The sequence below is a fragment of the Strix aluco genome, chromosome 10 (genome assembly GCF_031877795.1).
Source record: "Strix aluco isolate bStrAlu1 chromosome 10, bStrAlu1.hap1, whole genome shotgun sequence".
NCBI lineage: Eukaryota > Metazoa > Chordata > Aves > Strigiformes > Strigidae > Strix > Strix aluco.
In genome coordinates this window covers 20,590,644-20,613,620 of record NC_133940.1, presented here as the reverse complement: position 1 = coordinate 20,613,620, position 22,977 = coordinate 20,590,644, and the positions used below count along the sequence as shown (strand labels likewise).

At 43.6% G+C, this 22,977-nt stretch overlaps 1 protein-coding gene across 6 annotated transcripts in view; it reads right to left on the bottom strand.

Annotated features, from left to right (window-relative positions):
* Window positions 1-1,940, bottom strand: part of LOC141927590 (integrator complex subunit 6-like) — a 42,068-nt gene extending 40,128 nt beyond the window's left edge. For 2 of the 6 annotated variants that reach the window (XR_012624531.1, XR_012624532.1), the window contains exons 1-2: window positions 1,635-1,819; window positions 1,465-1,542 (exon numbers count right to left, since the gene is read on the bottom strand). Coding sequence is in view for 4 of the 6 variants with exons in the window: in XM_074834717.1 (XP_074690818.1) it covers window positions 1,465-1,542; window positions 1,635-1,745 (189 nt within the window). In the remaining 2 variants the exon portion in view is untranslated. Of the gene's footprint in view, window positions 1-1,464; window positions 1,543-1,634 lie in introns of all 6 variants that reach the window. The other 4 variants (XM_074834717.1, XM_074834718.1, XM_074834715.1 and 1 more) reach the window with 2 other exon arrangements.
* Window positions 1,941-22,977: the final 21,037 nt, after the last annotated feature.

Here is a 22,977-nt window from a genome sequence, read left to right as displayed (position 1 = left end):
CATTATGTCTAAAAAAGCCCTCTCCTAGGCAGTCCTAGGTTTTTTGACAGATAGGTTTCTGAAACTCAAGAAGGATGGTTTCAGTTCACAGAAATCAGATGAGATACGCACCTTCTTCTGAAGAAATGAAAGGTGCAGTAACAAATAAATACTGACTCACTAAATCACTTCTGTCACTTCAGAAAGCAGGCTGTACTTTTTAGCTGTGTAAATATATTGCTGATGAAAGTAGCCAAGATTCATAGCTCTTGATAATTAAGTTTCCTCATTATCAAAAAATGTGAGTAGACAGAATCCATGAGTACAGTTATTTTTACAACTTCTCTTCAAGAAGTTTTAGCCAGGGGATCTAGAGAGGGTTCTCTTTCTTCTCTGGGATAACCAACAAAGTTTCACATGAACCTCTTTGGCCTTCGTAGTATGTGTCTAAGGCCCAGCAGTTATGACAACTACTTTTAGTCATGGCAAATACAGTCCTCATCCAGGACTATTTAGGATGATTCTAAAGCTCCCATAGCAATGATGTTTTCTGTGGCATGCTTTATTTAAATATTTTAAATTAAGTTAGACATTTCTACCAGCAAGTTGAAGGCTACGGTGTAAGGGGAACAGACCCCCGATTTTTTTCCTCTTGCCATCCTCTCGTGGCACAGTCGATGTGATAAATGGCATGGTCCTACTTGCCTCAATCTTGAGGAATGAGAAAACAGGGACAAGAGAAGCCAGCCAGGCAGCCTCCACGGATGTCTACCCACCACCCGAGGTGCAACTACGAGCACCTTACACAAACCTGGTGCGGGTTAGTGCACAGCAGGAGGAAAGGGGACGGGGGGGGGGGGAGGGACGGGACGACCCCAACACTGCCGCTTCTTCTTGCCTCGCAGAGGCGGAAAACACCCCCGCGTGCCTCCGTCCCAAAACCCAGAGCCATGCCAGAGGCGGCAGCGGCGGGGAGGGTGGCGGGGGGGCTCCGTCCCCTGCCCTCCGCTGCCAGGCGGGGGGTCCCGCAGACGTGTGGAGGGCGCTGCCTCCTGCCCTAAACCCGTGCACCCGCAGCCCGGCCGGGGCACGACCTCCTCTGACGGGGGGTAAAACGGCGGCGAGAGGGGCCGAGACCCGCGGCGGAGGGCTGCGGCCAGGCGCGGCCCCCGCTGAAGCCGCCGCCTCACGGGAGGCGGGCGAGCAACGGCCGGGGAGGCGGAGCGCGGCCCGGCCGCCCGCCCCCCTCAGCACGCCGGGGCGGTGAATCACGCTCCCGTCCGTCTCCTCCCCTCACCTCCCCCCCCCCCCCCTCCTCCATCTCAGCAGCGCCCTCAGCCTCTCTCCTCCATACAAAAGCAAAATGTCCGCCATCTTCACAGGCTGCTGCTGCCGCCGCCGGGCCGGACGGGGCTGCGCCGCGCCGCCGCCACGCGAAGGGCGGCCCCGCGGCGGGGCCGGGGCGGCCGCAGGGGGGGTTATTACCTTGATGCAGTAGGGCGGCTCGTCGAAGGTAACCAGCATGTACCTGTCGCCGCGGCTGGCCGGGTCCCGGGCCCGCAGCTGCGGAGAGAAGCGGAGAGAAGCGGCGTGAGCGGGCGACGGGGGCGGCGGCGGCAGCGGCCCCCCCCTCCCCGCCCCGGCCCCGCACTCACCTTCATGAAGATCTCCACGGCGCCCTTGGCGATGTCCAGGTAGCTGGTGCCCAGATACGCCCGCTGGTTCATAGAGGCGGACGTGTCTATGAGGAAGAGGAGGATCGGCATGGTCCAGGCAGAGCCCCGGCCCGCCGGGCACCCTGCGGGGAGGAGGGAGAGGGGAGGGGGGGAGCGGCTCGCTCACTCACTCCCCCTGGCCGGCCGCCCGCCCGCCCCGGCTCGGCTCCGGCTGCGGCCGCTGCGGCTCGTTCTGGAGCTGCCTGTGTTCGCCGAGACTCAACTTCTCTTCCCTGAGCCTCCACCAGCACCATGTGACCAGCGCGCACGCCATTGGCTGCCAATTATACCCGCATTTGCATATTCATGGCGGAGGGGGAGCGGGGAGGTGGCGGGGGGGGGAAACGGACGCGCCGGCGGGTCGCTCCGCGCGCGCGCGCGAGCCGCACCTGTCACCCCGCTCCGCCCCTCTGCGGGGTTCCCCGCCCCTCGCCCCAGGGGCCGCCCCGCCCCTCGCCGCGGGGGCTCCCCGGGGAGGGAGAGCGCACGGTGCCGGCACCGCCTCCACACCCCCCCGGCCCCGTAACCGTCCCGCCGCTGCGGCCCCTTCCTGCGGCGGGGCCACCACACGGCCGCGGGGCGCGCAGTCGCCCTCAAGCCGAGCTGTTGCCTCACACCTGCTCGCTGCGGCCTACCCTGGCCGCGGCCCGACCTCGGCACCCCCACGGCCCTCGACGACCGGGGAGCCCCACTGGGGCAGGAGCTGCCGGCTCCTGGAGAACCGGGCGAAGCAGCTCAGCTCATCACCCGGACATACAATCTCTCCGTTTCTGGTCTATGGAGGTTTCACTTAAGCACTAAATCCTCAGCCCGCCATGTGCAATTGTGTTCCAGTCAGGTAACAGCCACCTTCCAGGGGATTGGGGTGTCAGGTACCGTCCTTAGGTGCGCACAGGGCACCTCACTGTACCTGGATGAAGGCAGGATGGTAACAAATCAACTGTGGCAAAACAACATGCATAAAACCCTGAATTATTTCTTACCACTGAGGTGAAAAGGGAAAAAAAAAAAAAAAGGGATCAAGGTGTCCTGCTCTGAGGAAAAACATTGAGGCCTCAGCCCTTGAGCAGGCTGGGATGGGCCCCTGCGTGCACACAGGCCCGAGCAGCTACAACTGACTGTAACTGGATAAGTGGAATGAGACTGAGGAAATATTTAGCACTATGTCTGCTCGTGAATGCTTGTTTGCTTCCAGGATCGAATCCAAAAAACACAAAAGCAGCACTGTCAACATAAATTTTAGTTTAAAATAATAATTAAGAAACTGATAATATTTTCTAATGCCTTTACATTCAAAGGCTTTTTCTGCAGATTTTTTTTTTTTTTTGCCATTCATTTGAACAACAGGCAAAGAGTTGGTTTCAGTTTTCACTCTGTTTGAGGGAAACATTTGGACAATACTGTTGTCTCACAACACCACAGGTGAATTCTAAAATCCCCATTACAAAGCATTATGAAATATGAATGCTTTTAAAGATATCATTATCCACCTCGATCAAAAGAATCAGAGATGTAAATTAATTTAATTCAGGGATGTACTCATCCCTTTTGTCACCAAAAAACACTCCCAACATCTGAATACAGGACAGTGGCAAGACTCTGTATTGGTTTTACAATGAAGTTTGTCTTAAAAAAAAAATCTTAGCTTCTGCAAATATTTTTCATATAACATTATCAAATTATTTCATTTTAGTGAACCAAAAGTGGGTAATAGTTGAAAAGCAGCTCATTTTGAAAGAAAATACTGTCAAACTTGGAGACTCTATTTCATTCTCCAGACCCTCTCCATAAGTTGCATATGTGCAACTGTGATCAAGTTTTCCAAATTTTAACAATCATAGCAGAAATGCCAGGAGGGATAAACAGATAAATAATTTTACGCAAGTGATTAATGCACATGAATGGAGCCACACTGAAAGAAACAGGATTTGAATCTCTATAGATAAGACAAAAGTGCAGATAACGTATTTTTGTACTGCTGCATGTTAGTCTGGAAAGACAACTCCTGCATAGGAATAGGTTTGCTAAGGACTGAATGGAAACTAAACTATGGGCAGAAGATGCCAGCTAATATTGCTAGGTCCCAGCACAGAGAACTTGATGAGGCCACCTATGTGCTTCTCTCGCATCAGCCAGATGAGATCAGAGACTAACTTCTGACTCCAGCTGACCTCAGCCAATTCGAACTGGCAACCTAGAGGTCCTGCGTCCTACAGCGTCCTCAAATCAGACTATATGAATGCTAAACAATTAGAAGGTTATACCCTCACCATATTTTTTTTTTTAATTCCAGACTGCCAGATACCTAAAAGCCAAGTGGCTCTCACATCCAAACATAGTATTGAAAGGTCAAGATGAAACACTCTTGTTTCCCATTTCAGAGGCTGACCTTTCCAAGGGCAGCAGCAGGCAAGGTTCACATACGCTCCCTCTTTCTCTGTTGAGGATTTTGGCTTTTGGAGCCTGCTCCTGCTGGACACCACAAGAGCTGAAGTCTAGCAATTTTCTGGGCACAATGCAAGACATTTATTTAGTTTAATGAGACTTTTTTTATTCCTGAAAACAACAGACACCACGGTTGCTAATGTGCATGAATGCAGCTAGAGTGAGTGGTTCTTTAATGCTCCATACAATTTGTGTTTGCAGTGCTGACTACCTGGCAGCTATGGCAGCAGACATATGTTACATCTATAAAGTTCGACATTTTCTCAGTTTTTAATTGAAATTACACTCATCTACATTTCTTCAACTGCAATAGTTAAAGAAATTGTCTCTATGGGGAAATTAATCAGAACAGCTACTGCAGATTAAGCTCTCCTATAATTAAATATTTTGAAATAGCTCCTGTGTAGATATTCTATCCCACAGTAAAAAGGAACATTATTCTGGAAGAATAATTTAAGTCAATTTCTGACCAAACAGATCAGTGGTATTTTTCCCTGTTGTGCTGATACAATATTATTTTTCTGTTCCTCGTCCTACCACAGCTTAACATCTAAGCTGTTGCTTCTAACAGGATTTTAGCTCTGACAATCTTCCTTTCTTCTTAACGCTTTTATATTGCTTCATCTGTTACTTTTTTCTCACCTAGCTGCTTTCTGACGTGAACAAGTAATACACCTGTGAGACACTAGCCATGTTCCTTTAGGCACTGAAGGAGGTCAGCTTTGGCACCGATTAGCCATTTGAATTTGGGGCACACAGTGGATACCTTAGTCAGAAATTATCTACTTAAAACGCGGATCAACAGCTAAACCCTTCAAACCTCCCTTCGCTTCTGCAGCTCCCTATCTTGGTCTTGTAATACAGCTGCCCTGATGACTTACCTGCTTGATTTAAAAGGCTTCAAGCCAGAGCAAAAATGATCACTGCTAAATCACTATAAAAATACTGATTAATCCATCTTGTGAGTTAGGAGGTATTATCCCTATCATACAGAAAAGGGGCTGCCACCAGGGCTAAGGGACTTGCTTGGCACCACACAAGATGCAGTTCTCAGTACCACAGTGAGAATTCACAAGTGTTTAGCTCTTAGCAGCCACAGATTTATACTGTCCCTTTCAGGAAGATGAAATCTCCTGTTTACATAAAGGATTTGTATACAGCCAAACTCCAGTATGAAAGGTAAGAAACTGTGCTAAATAATTTATCCTTCACAGCTCCAGTAACTATATGGCAGAGTGAGAATACAGAAAATTATATTCCAGATGGCAGAAGCTGAGCAAATTCAAGTCCTTTGATATTGTGTGCTGTATCAGGGCTAAATATTCTCACCCATCAGCAGTTAGCTGCTCTTAAGCCAGACACTAGAAAAGGCCAGGCTGCTTCTGCCAGTGTGTCACACAGCCCCTTCTGAAAAAACGGTAAACCAGTATTTTCCAGGATATTGCTCAGCAGCACCTTTTTCTTTTTTTGCCATTTTGTAACTACGCTACAAACTTCCACAGAATTGTGACTCACCCTCCCTTAAATATTTCTGCCCCTTTCACTTGCTCCATCTCCTTTCTGTAATCATTCCACTAAAGACAAGCAAGAGTTTGGGAGTCCAATCCAAAACTTGCCTTTCTGCTGCCTTTCAGGAGTCTGGGTTTGCAGACTGGAGGGCAGTAACAGAACCTGAGGTGCAAATCCCACATTACTGCGGGCCATCAGACTTTGTGTAAGCCTCCCATGGAGATGTGCACCTGAATTTCTTTTCACAGGCTTCAGTAAATTCAAGAATTCCATTTTCCACTAAAGTATAAGGAACAGACAACAGATACATGCCCTGACTGCAGCACGTTTTATGCTGATTTATTGACTGTGCATAAATACTACACTATAGCTGTCATATTTAACCACAGAAAGAGAAAGCTGTATGCTCAGGAAAATAATTCAAGGCAACTCTGAGATTTTTCATCTGTCTTCCATGCACTTCAGAAAAAGAGGCCTATTAGCAAAGGGGCAGAGTCCAGTCAGCTTGATTTTCTCCCCCTCTCCCCAACACATGGGTTAACCCCTTGCTGTGCATGGCTCAGAGTACCTTTCCTCTTCCTGCAAGGTTTTTATGTGAGCACAGCTAATACTGCCCATAGTCCAAAGGTGAAAGCCAGATCACCACAGCCTGCATAACAGCAGACAAAGTTTAATTTCCATTTTGCTTTAAAGACCAATGAAAAGGGGATGAGGAAGTGATTGGTTGCCTAAGATGGTGGATCGTTTTGCAATAATGGTAGATAAGCAAAATTCTGACAAAATGTCTCCGAGGAGACATAAAATGAATCCATGAAACAGCACTTTGAACAGCAAAACAAGCTGGAACAAATTTCCAGACAGTCAAGGCTTTCCGTATGAGAGCTAGTTTCAAAGTCCAAGACTCTCTCCAAAGGAGAAACAACCTTCAGAATAAAAGTTTGAAAAACATTCTGGCTACTGAAAAAGAAACTGAAACCCTCTTGGTAAATTTAGCAGACTGGAGAAATGAGTTACTCTAAGTGTGAGGATGAGAAAAAGACATTGAAATCATGCACATACCTATGCATATGTAGGGAGATACAAAACTGAAAGCGTGTGCTTCAGTTTAGTGCATCTTTGTGTTCAAATGGCAAATAACATCAGATTAATGGGGTGGGTCCCCAGCCCCAAGACCCTCTATGTCCCACCAAGTTCTCCCCGCATAAAGATTTACAATCTCTCTCTTATAAATGCTGGGAGACAGCAGAGCTTGCTGGTCAGTGGGAGCAGGGGGGGAGAAAGTAAAGGGAGAGGGATTTCTGGCCAAGACAGGAGAGATTCACACCAGGCAGTCACAGCCATGGGAAGCGGGGGCTCAAGGGCCAGGGATGCTCCAACCTGTAGGTGCATTTGAATTGACAGCCAGCCAAAAACTGTGTGAAATTCCCTGTTACTTCCTTTTACTGGTCTTGTGCTAAGTGTTGCTAAGCTGTACCTGGGAATCGGGCCAAATCAGCTTGGGATCTTCAGATGAAAGGCATTATAAAAAAAAAAAAAAAAAAATCCAGAGTATTACCCATGTGGAAAGCAACAATATGAATTAAATGTGCAAAGTAGCAGGATTTGGATTCTACCAGGTAAACTATAGAGACAGACTAAAAAATTGCCTCTTATGAGGAAAACTACATCCTTCTTCCTGGGTTTCTGTGAGGAAGAGTCATAAACGCAGTGTATCATTACCAGAACAGACACCTGAAAACACACATTTTTAAATAGACTGGAGCCAACAGGGACTGGTTAGGAAAGTAATTTTCCTAGGCCAGGGTACGCAGATTTGTGCCACCGAGTGAGAAGTTAACATTGCTTCATCTATTAGCTATCAGCATTTATTTTATGACAAACAATACTCATGTACGCTGGGGACTTGCTCTGAACTGACAGGATTCATCATAAAGGGAAAGCCACGCTTGGCTGTTTCATTTCTGCTCACAGTTATGATTTTTTACTATATACGTGGCTTGCCTGCAACAGAAATTTTCCCTTACAGAGTTCAAAGTATCTCCCACAGAGAAAGTTTATCTAACCTGACCATGCACTCCACATCCTGCTTGTGCCTGATCCAAAGCGGACCAGACCCTGCTGCGAGTCTCAGGGAGCCTCAGCCCTCCAATTTCAGCTCTGCAAGTCACTTTTCAGCCTTCAGCATTGTTTCACTGCACCAGGAACACCTACTGTCCCCCGCTGGCATGGCACCTTGTGTCTCAAAGAAAAAAAAAGTTAGGGACAGCCTCCAAAATATAGAGGGACACCACTCCATGCGACCTTAAGTCTGAGCTGAGAGCACCTAAAATCAAGTTACTGGTCCCAACCTGGAAATCTCATGTATTATTTAGGGATGAATATTAACATTTCCAACATGACCTTAAGAGATCATCGTTACCAGCTTACTGAAATTGAACATTTTCATGGCATCAGTATGTTTATTTTATCATCATTTAGCTGCCAAAACAGCCCCAAATCTACTGCAGAAAACACTGTGCAACAAAAGCATTGCATTTCACCATAAACATTTTTCACAAAATGGTTTTTTTTTTCCCCCCCGAAGGAATCCAGTATTTCATCCTAATGACTATTTGTCATTGAAGACAGAAGTGGACAGAATTATCTACTTGGAGCACAAGCTTCTGTGCCACGTGAGCTCTCCCTGGCTCTGCTACGGACCTGCACCAGCATCTTCCGTAGGTGCCTGGCCTTCCTACCTTGGTTCCCCCAGCTGCACAAGGGCTTATTTTGTTGTTTTTACTGTTTTTTCAAAACCACTCCAAACTGTGCCAAGCCCTCACTAAAGAGGCGAGAGAAATCAACCCTGCCCTGTAGTTCTTGCAAGCTAATTTCAGACATGATCTAATGAGTGGGTGGTAACAAGACAGGAAGGCGGGACAAGGAGAGAAAGGCCCAAGCAGGACTGTCGAGGTTAGAAGGAAACTCAGCAAAAAGCAAGTGCACAGGAGAGTAAAACAAAGATCCTTTCATTCTTCAGTTGTTTGGTTTGTTTTTTTTTTTTTAAATATAAATAATGAGGAAGAGGAAGTGAAGGCTCATCTCCTGAGGTATCTGGTAGGTGTTTGAAGAAACAAGTTTCCAGGAAGAGCTTAGGCAGGGAGATAACCTCGACTGGCAGACCAGCTCTGTGTAGTGGCATGAAAAAAAGGAGATGGCAGGAGCAGACAGCACAGCGCAGCAGCATTGCCAGCAGCACAGGCCAGATGGGAAATCCAAAGAACTGAGACACAGCAGCAAGCAAGAAATAGGTGTGCAAAGTCTTGAAGAGTCAGCTTGAACACAATGGGGGAGGAAAAAAGGGCACAGAGTGGAAGAGCTGTGTGACTTTGCCAGGCTGAAAAGGCAGCAAGGTGTTTCCCACAGATGCTTGTGCCTGGATCTGAAGATGTTTGCATTTGCCTCTCTCAAATGGGAGTATTTATGCCAGATAGGAACGTAGACACTTAAAGTAAAAATGTGCTCTTTTACCTGTGTCTCTTAAGATTTGCACACCATAGAAGATATTGTGCTTGTTCTGGACTAAGTAGAAAAAAAAAATACTCCGTTCTCTCTGGAGCTGCTATCTTTGTTCCTGTTCAGCACTGCTGACCTTGCTCAGTACAGACTGAATTACTGAACTTCCTGATCTCTCAGGTCCCGATTTTGTCACTTCCTTGCACTCACTTGATTTTTGTGTATTAAGTTTGAAGGTTTGTTGGCAGCAAAGAACAACTTCAAATCCAGACACTTCTCTTGTTTACTTGCTGCGTACTCTTAACTAGTTTGGTTATGAATGCAACCTCAAACTGTAGAGGGTTACAAGAACAAAGTTTTCTCGTCCTTTCAGAAGCTTTTGGCAATTTCCAAGAGCTGAAAGCTAATTATTTTGGCACAAAGAGGCACCAAAGAATCTTTTAACTATGGCATTCCTGTATAAGGTTTCCTTGACACTTTTGTCTGAGAGGAAAAAGAAAGAGAGGAGTAATAAAAAGCCCACATTTATCTTTTTTGAGATACAGAACAGCTTCACTACAAGAAGAAATGAAATAGATAAGAGCTCTTCAGGTTGGAAAAAAAATGACTGCAGAGGAAAATGATAGCAGTCTATAAAATGCTGAATGGAGAAGGTAAATACAGAATAATTGTTCACTTTCTCTTGCAGTACAAAAGCTGAGGGGGCATCCAACAAAGTCATTAAGCAGCAGGTTTAAAACAAACACACCCAAAAGGAAGTACTCTTTCATACCATCCATAATTGCATTGTGGCAGTCAGTGCCTCAGGAGGTTGTGGAGACTGAAAATGGATTTTAAAAGGCATTAAACAAATCCATGGGGGACAGTGTGATCAACAGCAAATAAACACTGTGGCTTAGGTGAAACTTTTGGGTTTTCAAACCCTTACCCAGCTGATTTCCCAAAGCTGGGAGGAGACACCATGTCAAGATGATTCGGTACGTGGCCTTTTTCTTCATCGCTAAGCATCTACCCCTGGCTGTTCCTGGAAACAGCGTGGTAGTTCCTGTTGTTCAGTGCTGAGATAGGAGGAACATCAGTAATGAGCAGTAAACGGTTCTCTGCATTCTTCTGCTCAGCTCTTCTCCATCTTCCAAGCAAGCTTCCTCTGAGGGCAGGAGATGCTTCTGGTAGAGCTTTGCAATCCAACCCTTCCCCCATTTTCCCTAGAGCAACCACACTTATAATTGTGCAGAGAGAGAATATTGCATTAGCCACTGAAGTGCAAATCTCAGGTTAATACGAGGAAAATTTTACTCCTATGTTTTGGTATTTAATTGTAGCCTCTGTATCTCATATTCAAAGGACAGAAAATGCAGCTGTCCTCCATTCTTTGTCAAAAAGCTCCCCAGGCCCCAGTAATAATTTGGTACTATCTACAAAAAAAGAAAGACAAGCCAACCAAACAACTGCTCTCCATAGCCGAGTGAAAGTAACAATTTACCTCAGACAGCAAGGAAAAACAAACAAACAAAAAGAAAAACCAGAAACTCCACCCTGAAGTCAGTTTCATTTTAAAAAATAGTAACTGCAATAAAAGATTTTACATGCAACATTTATAAAAGACAACAATTTCCAATTATAATTATGCTGAGCCTTTTATTTATTTATTTATTTTTGTAAAAAGGCTGTAATAATGCCAATTCTCTTCCAAACAATTTCAGAACAGAGTCAGAAACATTTTCAAACTTCAATTATTCCCTATTCAGCTAAACCCATTGTATTTGCAAGGAAAATTCAACTGAACTGGGAGTTTGTGCCAGCTATTTCCCATGTCACAACATGCTCATTCGTCACCCCAACATTTCTCCAGCCTTGCACAATGCACACTCGGCAGCATCCCCGAGCCAAGGACGGGCAGCTTGTCCCCTACCCCCAGCAGCCCTACTCTCTCCTGCCACCCCCTTCCATCTCCCTGCTGCAATCTCCCCTTTCCTCCCAACACACACACCTCCTGCTCCCTCACTTTACCATCCAGCAACAAGGCAGAAAAGAAAGAAAGGAGAAAGCAGCAGAGAAGGGCGGAGGGAAAACCACATGGTAGGTGATCAGTGCTGGGCACAGACTTTATACATATACACAAGAAATGAAACAGGATTAAAAATTCAAGGTGGAAGACCATAAAAGCCTAGTAATGGTCTAGCACAGTGGAAATCTGTGATGAGCTACTGATGACTCAAGGTTTCCAGAGCACTTCCAGTATTCTCAGCTTTGGAGCACACTAAACAAAAAATAAGGCAAGTGGTATACTTGCAGTAAGGCAGGGGGGTCCTAAGTTGTTCAACGCCCCTGCTAACGTGGTTTGCCCGACAAGAGAGTCGCTGATACCGGCCTGTGCCCTTCAAGAGTTAGTATCTCAGTACCAATGGTTTGGAGTTTCCTACTAAGAGATCACATCCCCTTTGTCCTTCTCCAGGTGCTCAGCTCTCCTCTGTGCTCACACATGATAAGGAACCCAGATAGGGGAGAAATGAAAATGGCCGGAGAATAGATGTATAGAAGTAAAATAAGGGGGGAAAAAATGACTTTGAAAAGTAGTTGTGGGGAAAAAAAAAAAAGTGCAGATCAGAAGGAAAACAAGCACAGAGAGAAGCATAATTCTAACAACGTTTCTGCTGTTCTTTAGGAAGAGCCAAAATTACACAAAATGTGTAACTTAACAAACTCAAACTATAAATTATCCTTTGATACACATAACAGGACCTTACCTGAATCACGTCCCAGGCAACCATGGTCACCTGATAAAACTAAAGTGACCACAAGAATAGAAGTTAACTTTTTTAATTTAGAAATTAGTATCAAAGAGGATATTTAGCCATCAGACTACTTTGGAAAAAAATCAAAACTGTATATTACATGTCAGTGCATCAAGACACAACACTTCAGAATGGTGGCAATAAAAGAAAAATTAGCCTCAACCTTCTAAAGAGAATTTCAGTGAAACACAGACATTTCAGTTAATGGGCTTTGACTGTGGGTATTTTAGCTCTAGGCAGTCTAGCCTGGTGCACTTTGAGCTTAATTCTCAGAGGTATCAATCACTTGAAACTTCAGATGAACTCAGTAAGACCAGCACCTGATGCTAGTCAGAGTCAGGCCCGGCTCTCCTCAAATGGTTAATCAAACAAGTATTAAAAAAAATGTGAATCCAGCAAGGTTTTGACAACCAGGGATTAATCTGTAATAAGACTAAGAGGACAGCAGTACGCTAAATCCAAGGATACTGCCTGCATCACTGGCAGAGAAACAAAGAGAAAATAGAAAGACTTTTGTGCTGATAGTGATATTCAGACATATTCTTTTCCATGTGCAGCACTCCTGCATGAAGAAGGTCAGTCGCTGGGCCTGGAGAGAAGAGAGCAGGACAGCACCTGTAGCTATGTGGGCTGCAGCTCCTACAGGGAATGCAGCTACAGCCGGTGCATTCCTTGCTAATTAAATACAGTCCCCAGGCTGGCAGCCAATTACTCTTGCAACCCTCCCATGGCCACGTCTGCAAGCCTCTGATCAAATAAGGGATATGTGGAGAGCTTCGAAGGCAAGTAAACTCAAATTTAAAGCCTTGCTGCATACCAGATACAATCATAATATTTTTCTTACTTGTTTACTATTTCCAAGCAAAAGTAGTGAAGGATAGCCGTTATCAAGCTGGACTCTTACTTCCTATGTCATTGTAGAGACTCAGAAAGCTGTTCTGTGGACCCTTTGCCTACAGGCTCCAGGACTGGAACATCCTTGGCTACTGGAACTGGTGATGTGGCAAACAGGGAGAGCAATAAAATAAAGGTAGGGCAGCGCTGCCACACCACACAAAACTGCTGTACTCGCTGCAAGTGTAACATGGAGACTCCTGCATTCAGTGCAACTCTTTGTCAAAGTACAAAATGAGAAGCTTATCTTTTTCAAAGCTTTTCTTGAAACACTATACAGAGCTGCCTGTGTGCAAGCATTATACTCAGCTGCTCCTTTTCCCAGTAGATAGGCAAAAGAGTGCTATCTAATTTCATAGACCAAGTCTACACTATGTCTTCTGTCTCAAAATGGAGCTTTTCCCTAACATCATTAAAATAAAGCAAGCCCATCTAAGAAATGAGACTCTTTGCCGACAATGGACTTCAGGTGTCTGCTAACTGTTCTTTCCTATTAAGGTTTATTTTCTTATCACAGCCTAATCATTAGTTTTACAGAGGTACAGAACATACACATAACTCAGCAAAGGCAGCTGGCAGTGGTCACATCCCACCTCCTGCCAAAATCCACTTATGAGGATCTAAACAAGCTTGGTAAAAATCCTCATTTTGTGCTTGTTCTCCAACCAAGAAAGCAGCCAGGAATGATTCTGTCACAACCAGGTCTTCCCACACACCCTGCTTTCATCTTAATTTTTATTCATGCAAATTTCCTGCAACATGGGCTGGAAATTGCTTCTGTTGCATTTCCAAAAGACATCGGAGGATTTCAGCATCAGTCACTGTCACACAGGCCATAAAACAAATTTTAACAGACAATAGTGGAAACCAAGAACTAGCACAACAGACATACAAACTCAGTCCTTCCTCTGAAAACACTATTGTTTATTGCTGCTAAGGTCAATGAAACTATAAGCAAACTGCTTTAGCAAACCCACAGATTTACATATGCCGATACTCTTCATTGTTAGTTCTGAAGATATTTGAAGAATGGTTTAAATCAGAAGTAGGCATGCCTCAAACCCAGCAGCTGAGCAAAAAATCAGTGGGCTTGAGTGGCATCGAGGCCACCCTGCTGCTTATCCAACAGATTCGCTTTCCTTTTGAATCTTGGGAGGGAGGGACATATATGTCCATTTTCAGAGAACTCAGTGAAGAAAGTATGAATTTCTGGCCTCAAAGGCTAGGGACTATTTGCTACTCCCTCAAGGGGACCCAAACTTAATTCAGTGGCTTAAGCCATCCCAGATGTCCACCCCAAAATCCTGCAGAGCAAGGAAAGGAGGTCTGGTTAAACCCAAGTATCGCCAGGCTAGAAGAAGCTCTCTGGATGAGCCCAGATCTGGTTTAGGATCATAGCAAAGTGAAACCCTTCTACCTAACCTTAGTTACTGGCATGTCATACAGCTCTAGTAATAACGAAATTACTAGTTTGTGTGAAAGTGAAGCCTTTTGTATCTCAGCAAAAACTAAAGAGGGGAACATAACCAGCAAGACTGAGAAACAGTGACGCTTTCCTATTGTGTACTTGCCAATATTTTGGTTTAGTGACAAATATTAATCCCAACTGTTAATAGTCATATAAACTAACTCACATCCAACATGCTTCACGTGATGTGTTTTATTCTCGTTCACTGAGGGAGAAATCAAAGTCTAATCAGTAGGAGTCAAAGGTACTTTTGTCACTGAAAATCACCTTGACTGCTGTGTGCCTCCTTTTCTTCACCGGTAGGCATAATTTTGCCTATTGGTTACAAGTTTGATTTTGTTTGAAAAATTTTACACTTTCTGCCTTTTTAATTTAAATTTGATTACATTTGCAGTCTGGTCTTGAATGACTTACACAGGGCAATACAAGGAATATGAGGCAGAAATGAGAGCAGAACCTCTATTTCCTTATTTACAATCACGAGCTTTAACCATTCTCCAGTACTGCCTCCCTTAGTGAAATAGTAAAGAATAAATGCAGGCCATTCCAGTTTTCAGATTATATGATCCCAGCCTTCCTCTTTTGTTGTTGCTCATTCATCCTTTTTATGTAACTGTTGCCTTAGCTGTGAAAACCATAAAGGTCAACTTGACACTAAACTAGTATCATTGGGAAGAGTTATCAAAATTGTGGACAAAGCATAAAAGGTTGCCACCCATTTTCTTGATTTCTGGGAGAAAGCATGTTGGTAACATTATTCTAAACACAACTGCTCCAGTGAACTGCACTCAAAACACTTCTGCAATCAAATTTACTGCCTAAGATTATGTGTGCAACAGGGGGAAGCTGTAAATAATGGCACAGTCTTGCTAATGACTGTATATAGGGCAGAAGGAAGGTCAGATAGCAGTGCTGTTGTTTTCAGTAAATTCAGTGGATCTGATTTTTATCTCACATTGCTATAATTTCAGTGGTGTATTATTTTATTGACTTTTATCCTAATATAATCCAAAGTATCCCAATTGTACACTGTTTCTCTTAGTCAAAAATTTCTTGTGAGTGTAATAAGACTCCAGAGAATTTATCAGTATTACTACAAAAAGTACAAAGAAACTAAAAATAAGAATACACCAAGTGCAATATCTATGTTGTCTATACCGGACTGTGCTATTAGCATTGTACTGGGGAAAGGAGAAACCCAAAGGCTGCACTGGGGCAGAAGTTTTATGAGGATCTGTGCTTCACTTATGCTGGAAACACTTTTCCCATGAAAAACCCACTTTTACTGTAATTAAATGCTTCAAGTAATCAATAATTTTGTCAAAATTTCATTTTAGGAGAAAAGCAAAAATTCTGAGAGCATCTGGTGTCTTGTTCCAATATCTTCCCTTGAAAATAATTTTACTGAGACATGTAGCATAGTGCCTATAAATATGGTATATACCATACTGTAGTGTAATAGATTCTAAATTAAAACAGACATTTCAATCTATCCATCATTTATTTTCTGAACACCGCAAAAGGCTATCCAGCCTTTATCTTCTGAACACTGCAATTATACCCCAAATAACAAACTAAACTTCACAAAACCAGTGAGAGAGATCTCTCCCTCCAGTGTTCATCGTGGAATTTCCTGGCTTTTTCCATTTCTCTCTGGAGTGAGGTGGGTGCAGGCCTGCAAGGAGAACACGGCAGGAAGGCTGCTTTTGGGGCTCGCTCTCCACGAAGAGATTTGCAGCTCAGGCTCGCGTCACCTCGCTTTCCCCACGCTCGCTCCCAAGCTGGCACGCTGGCGCCTTGCTGGGCTGCGCTCATCGGGCAGAGCTGAGGAGGAGGTGAAAAGCAGCATGTGGAAATGCAGTGGGAAGCCGAAGCAGGCCTGCTGATTGCAGCGGGAGAGCTTGCGACGGCCGCGGTGTTGCGATGGCACAGCGGGCAGTTCCCACAGCAACCTGCCGCTCCCCAGCTCCTCTGCACAAGCAGCGCTGAGCTGGCAGAGCCTTGCTCTGAGCATGTCAGAAAATTTTGAAAGAACTTCAAACAGACAAAGATTATGCTCCAGCAGGGTTGCAGCTAGGCGTAATTTAGCCAACATCTGCCTCCTCCTCGCCAAAAAACCCACCACCACTGAGCTGAGCCATCCCTCCTGCTGCACTCAGACCGCGTAGGTCTGCAGTTAAACCCCAGGTTACACAGCAATTCTCCTGCCAGTCTCAGCAGACACATGGGAGCTTCATTGCTGTTCTCGACCCCACTGACATCTTCATGAGTTTCAAAGGGAGGTTATATCTGAGAGCTGGTCATCACACCAAAGAAAAGGAAAATAATTTAAAATAAATTTGGTTATATCTACATTTCAGAATAAATGTAAATTTGCACCAGAAAAACATGCAATGTGAAATGAGACTTACAAATGTATTGGTACAAGCTTGCGCATGAGGCAGTCACAGATGATTGATACGATGACTGATACTATAATTTAGCTTTTTATGCAGTTTAAATGAGCACTCAATTCTGTACCCTTTAATCACAAAGTGGCATTTCATCTCATGAGTAGTCAGCTGTAGTTCAATAAAAGAAAGACTGCCCAACAGGAATAGGCAAAGTAGGCTGAGGCCTCCAAAAAAACCCAGATCAAAAACATTATTTGAAAAATGAAATATTAATATGGGCAAGGCTTCCAACTAAATGTTTCCTTTGGTATTTGCTCAAGTGAATGTTATACCTCTAGTGGCAGTAGAAGTGAATTACTTAGCATAATGACTATGGAAAATTCAGACTACAGTTAAGTAGTTTCTACATCTTGGATACAGGTATATACATACAAAACTGTGCGTCCTTTTTGAAAAATGAAATCTTAAATCCCCATGCTGGTAATTCACACTGCTCAGAGCCTGAAAGTCGAGCAACAGACATGAGCAGGCCTTTCCAAGTTAAATAAAATGACAGAACGCAGGCTCACACCCAGTATTCGGATGCGCCTGTGGCTTCTGCTGAAGTTACCAGATATGTCTTATTACCGCCCCTCAAAGGAAAGCTTGTTATAAAAATGCTAATGTACAACTCGCCCCTGCAGGCACACGGGGAGGCAAACCACACGCTACAGCTGTGTGAGGAGACATGCTGCTGTGGAGAGGGAGACATACGGCAAGACTGGTTTAGGCTGCGACAGTGCCGGGAATCTGTCTGTGGACACGTATCTCCTCCCAAATCCAGCTGTGTTGACAGCAGAGTCCTCCCCCAGCCTGCCCAGAGGCTGGTGAGCATTGCCCTGCAATAGGGTACCACCCCTCTGATCTGGATATACTCGTTTGAACACTCCCTAACCTATTTCAGTGAAAATCAGCTGGGCCAGCAAACTCTTATTACTTAAAATGTTAGGCCATGGTTGCACAGACCTTTTTTCTTCCCTGAAAAGCAAAATCCAGCTATTTCTAATCCCCTAATCTTGGGCTACGTTTGTCTCTGCATCCCCCACTCTGCTGGTCTATGCACTGTTTTGTCTGTTTTCATAAACCTAAGTTGTTGGGGGTTTTTTTTGTAAGTTGGATTCCCCCTGCACCCCTGATTCACTTAACTAAGTGTTACGGTCTGTGCCAACACAACAGAGGAGATGGAGTGGGCTTGGAAAAAAATGGCCAGGAGGTCCCTACATCAAATTTGTCATCAGGATGTCGTCAGGAAACCATGGTCTGATACTCCCTAACCCCCCTCTGAACTTGGCCTTTGGTAAACTACATGACTTGAGTTATTTTCCAGTCTTCTCATCGATGATCTTAATGTCTTGTTAGTGTCACACTCTCCACATCCACCAAACTCAGTAGGATCTCCACAATCAAATTTTTTTTTTGGCCTGGGCCTTCATGTAAGTAATTCAGGATGTGGCTGTTGCTGAGTTGTACCCTCCCATACACAGTTCAGAATATGCCCAAGGCAGGTTGCTTCTAACGCCTTGAGTCAAAGGGGTCACCATAATACCAGATGGAGAAATAAACTCGAACCACTGTGTGTGCAAATCAAGTACAGGTAGGATCTGTGCTGATGGTGTCCTCGTCAAGTCAGTGCACGTAGATTATCCACACTGTAAATTTCTCAATCGTTGGTTCAAGCAAAGCCCAAATCCAGAAGCTTTTTGAATTTCCAGGTCAGAGGTCAACACCAGCCCGCTCTCCTCCCAGATCTCTCTCTTCTGTAGCGTGTTTGCAATGTACCAAAGTCTGCATGAACTCAGCACAAGACCATCTGCTTAGCAGCAATAACAATTTCTTGTTCTCAATGTCTAGCCTTTTAAAAATCCTTTGTCTTTGTCCTGCTGACCATAATAAGGAACGAGTTCAGCAGGAAGGACGAGTGGTTTCCAGAGTAATTCCCAGCAGAACTCCATGAGGGAGCCTGGAGCACGCCTCGGCGCCATGCTCATGAAACAGAGCGTGCAATATGGAGAGCTCTTCAGAGAGGGGCCAGTATCGGAAAGAGAAGGACAAATGGTACTTGTGGCCAGCTTTTAAAGACAAATCTAAATATCAGGGTAGGCATTTGCTAATATGATAGCAAAGTGGTCAGTGAGGCTGGCTGCCTTTGCCTCCCCTCTGGACAGCTGCACAAATACTTAATAAGTTGCACATGTAGAATGCTTGAGCAGCAAAGGTGCAAAATGGATTGTATTAAGTGAAGCTTTTAATAAGATTTTGATAACAATTATTTTTATATTAATCTCTAAAGAGTTTGCTTTTGTACCATTTAACTGATAAGCATATAATCTAGTTTTAATTTAATCTCTGCAGGTGTTTCCCAATAGTAAATGTTAAATTTTTATTGCTTCCTTAGGCAGTAATAATAGGGGAAATGTCTGTAGGGCTCCTATTGTCCATTTGTATGCAGATAGCATCATATTTTATAATAGCTGTAAATCTGACAGGATAGCCTCTTACTTTTGAGATGACATTATAAATATGTGTCAACACTGAAGTAAACATCTTTGGAAGGAAAATGAAATAGAGATGTTATTAGAGGACTAATGAAACAACCATAACTGCTTATTTTTAAGAGATGTATGTGCACATCCTTGAAAGAAGCAGAGCCCATGCTGGGTTTGCAGCTTTCTGATGAGCAGGACAATGGAAATTCTCAGCAGGATCCTACAGACAACGCAGAAATAGATCCTACACTTCATAAAGATGATGACTGTTTATAAAACTCTAAATGTTTGCTCTCTCTGAGGTTTCTAAATGATTATAAATACCATGGTGTCTAAGACTCAATTATGGCCTCTTTCATACAGCTTCATGGAACAAAGCGTGTGTCAGGAGCTCCCACACGAAGAACTATAAGACACCAAGTACGAGGAAGTGAACCCTGATACCTGTCTGAAGTGTAACACAAGTACTTTGGGCAAAATTCACTCAGTACAAGACCTGAAAGAGACTTGGATGATCGCTTAGATCTTTGGCCTTGTTCTCAAGAAAGAGCATGCATGAAACCTGCCCCTGTTTACATTTAGTATTTTAAAGACAACTACGCTTTAGGCTATATTTTCTTCAAACCGTTTTATCTGTTCTGCAGCAAATATGGCTCTCTGGCATGCTGTGCTCACCGTGTCCATAGGCACATCTCTGGGACCCATTAGCACGGGCAGAGAGCTGAGCTAAAGGACTTCTGAGGTGGAGCTGGCTTGCCTCCAGCCAGTGCGGAGCACGGGCAGAGAGAGCTTCGAGCTGCCTTTACTCTCCTGTATAGGCATGCCCTGAAAGGGATTACACTTTAACAGAGGTCTAGATATTTCTTCAACGGTGCTTAGATATGTGGCTCCCAAGGTCCACATTATTAGTCATAAAAACAAACAGTCTAACCTCTGACACAAAAAAATACATGCTAGTATGTTTAAGTCCCTAGTGACATGGAATGGGAATACAGCATGCTGCCACTGGGGGGTGGAAATTTGAAAAGCTGCCACTTGAGCACGTCAAAAAAAAAAACCAACTTTTAGTGGTGAATTAAAGTTAACAAGAACAGCTTGGACAGTTTAGGTTGAGCAATTCTTGCTTCTATTATAAGTCAGAACATGTATGCTGCTTCAAGGTGGTAGTTTGAATGCAGTGTTTTCTTTCTGTTGATAGTCCTTTAAAATGAAAATAAGATCTTTTATGAAGACTTTTTTATAAATTGGTATTAATTGGAAAGAAAACTCAAATCATTTTCCACAGAAAGACAAGATAAAAACAACACAATATGGGTGTGAATGGAAATGCAGATAACGTCACTTCATTTCCTTAGTTACTTCACAAAGAGGATCTGCCATGTTGTGCCATGGAGAAGGCAACTGTGAAGAAAAACAAAGTATCACATTAAGACTATTCACTATTAAGAATTAAATGCATTAAGAGCTATAGGTAAGATTCATATACATAAAATGTTTAGCTCTCTCCTGTCTGCACGCTAGTTCTTTTCCTACCAGACTTTGTAAAAATACAATTTACTTTGTGTAACTGCTTCAGACTGAGGATTCATTAAAGGAGGCCTCCTGATAAAGTGTTTGCAGCCAGCCTCTTCAGCTGCACCACTACAACACGTGTGCCAGTGTTACAGGCATACTGGGCTAGCAGTGAACACAGAACCCAAGTACCATACCCTCTGTATCGAAATACTACACAATGTCCTTATTTCATGGCAGATAAAGTGGAATTTTTTGCTGACCGGGTGTGAAAATTACAGGAATCAGGCATAATGCTGTGTTTCTCACAACTTAAGAAAATCTCCTCCATGATAAATGACTTGAGAATCTCCCATATAAAGTATTTAAACAGATGGATAATCACCACAGCAACCAAAACCACGACAGAGTCATGCAGGAGCACTCCCTATCTGCAGACTCTGGTCTCGGGTTTCGCGCTGCAAGGAGGCAGTATTTTATGTAACAGAAGGCTAGCCAACGCTTTTAGGTAACTCACTGTGGTTTCTAAGGTAGGTTAAAAATCAGAGGACCAAACATTAGCTAGAGGAACAGAATTTTTTTACACCTCAGATCACAGTTAACGTGACCTGACAAACTTGTTGCAGATTCTCTACTGCATCTTATGTCTCCTTTGCATCTGTATTTCTGACTTCTTCTTCATCCACATTTTTCCTCTCATCTTTTCCCTGCTCTACCAGCATCCTAACAAGGACTGCAACCTCAAGCTGCCTCTGATCCCAGAAATAATTAATTATTCAGGCAAAATAAAGTAGCCTGAAAAGGAGAAAGCAAAAGAAACAATAACCTAATAATAAAGGAGAGAACTTCCCACAGATCTGAGATAATTCTAGTTACTGCCACACATGACAGTAGTCTCCATCTCCCACATCACAGATGAGCAGTCTACCCACAGTGCATGGCATGTGGGCACACTCGTATACATCCTCTCAATGATTTTTTCAGCCACCTAAAGCACTGAGCCTTGCTGGCAAGGCAGTGAGAAGAAGCCAGGCTTTGTGCACACCCCAAACCCAAAAAGCTTGGCACCGGTGAGTTTATCAAGCAGCTCTGTAATATTTTTGCATATGTCAGTGCTGGTTAAATAGTGATGGCACATATGTGCCTTTAATGATATCTGGGATGGGGCAAAATATCTCTCAAGGGCACATTATTGCACCACAGTCAGTGATGTGGGGTTTGTGCTCTCTGAAGCATCAGACACTAGCAACAAGGACAGCAGAACACTGACTCCTACTCGTATGCATACAATAGTTTTCACATTTAATTGGAGTTAACACAGGGCTTTTAAAATAACAAAATAACCTAGAAACAAGCTGCAGGAATAGATGTGTGGAAGAAGAATGAGACCAGCACGATTTCTGATTTTCAACAGGTGGCCAAATGTTATTAAATGTGTGATTGATAGAAAAAACAAAGTTGAATCCTGGGAAACTTATGGAGACCTAAAACCTGCTTTTAGAGATTCTGAACTTTCTTTGTAAACGAGCTGGATGAACTGGAAAATACCAACTTGGCTAATTAATGTGCTTCTAGGTCTAGCCATTTTAAATTATGTTTTTTTCTAATTTGATCATTCTGTTTATTATTAATTTGAATATCTCTGAGGCATGTTTATGTCTGCTGCTTCTCTTGAGACAGGTTTCCAAAACCAGGAACACCCTGCATTTGATTAATACTCAGTAAAAATATAGTAATTTTCTGAATGTGTCCTAAAGGCTTAAGTCTGATAGTCTGTTTAAAAACAAGAATTCTGGTTTATTTCCAAACATAAATGTTAAACTTTATGAGCTAATTGATGCTTGTGAAGAAACAAAAAAAAAAAATTTACCAGTTTTCACTGCATACATTTTCAGAAATTCTGACAAGACTATAATTTCTATATAAAATAATTTAAGTGTAATATTATGTAGTTTGTGGCTGTAAGACTGAAACTGTTAATGAACTACTAGCAACTATTAGACCTGCAGAAGGCAGTAGTTGGAAAAAGGTGAGTGCTAATACACACATCTTGGCCAAGTTGCAAAACTGATTTATTTTTATTTAATGTCTTCCATGACTTTAAATAGACAAAATATGTTACTTCCTGTCCTGGATTGTTTCATGATGTCATTGTGAAACACTAATGGCTGCTGTGCATATTTCACCATAGATGTGTGTTCATTTCACCGGTGGGTCAAGTCTGGTAATGGGTAGATTTTGCAATCC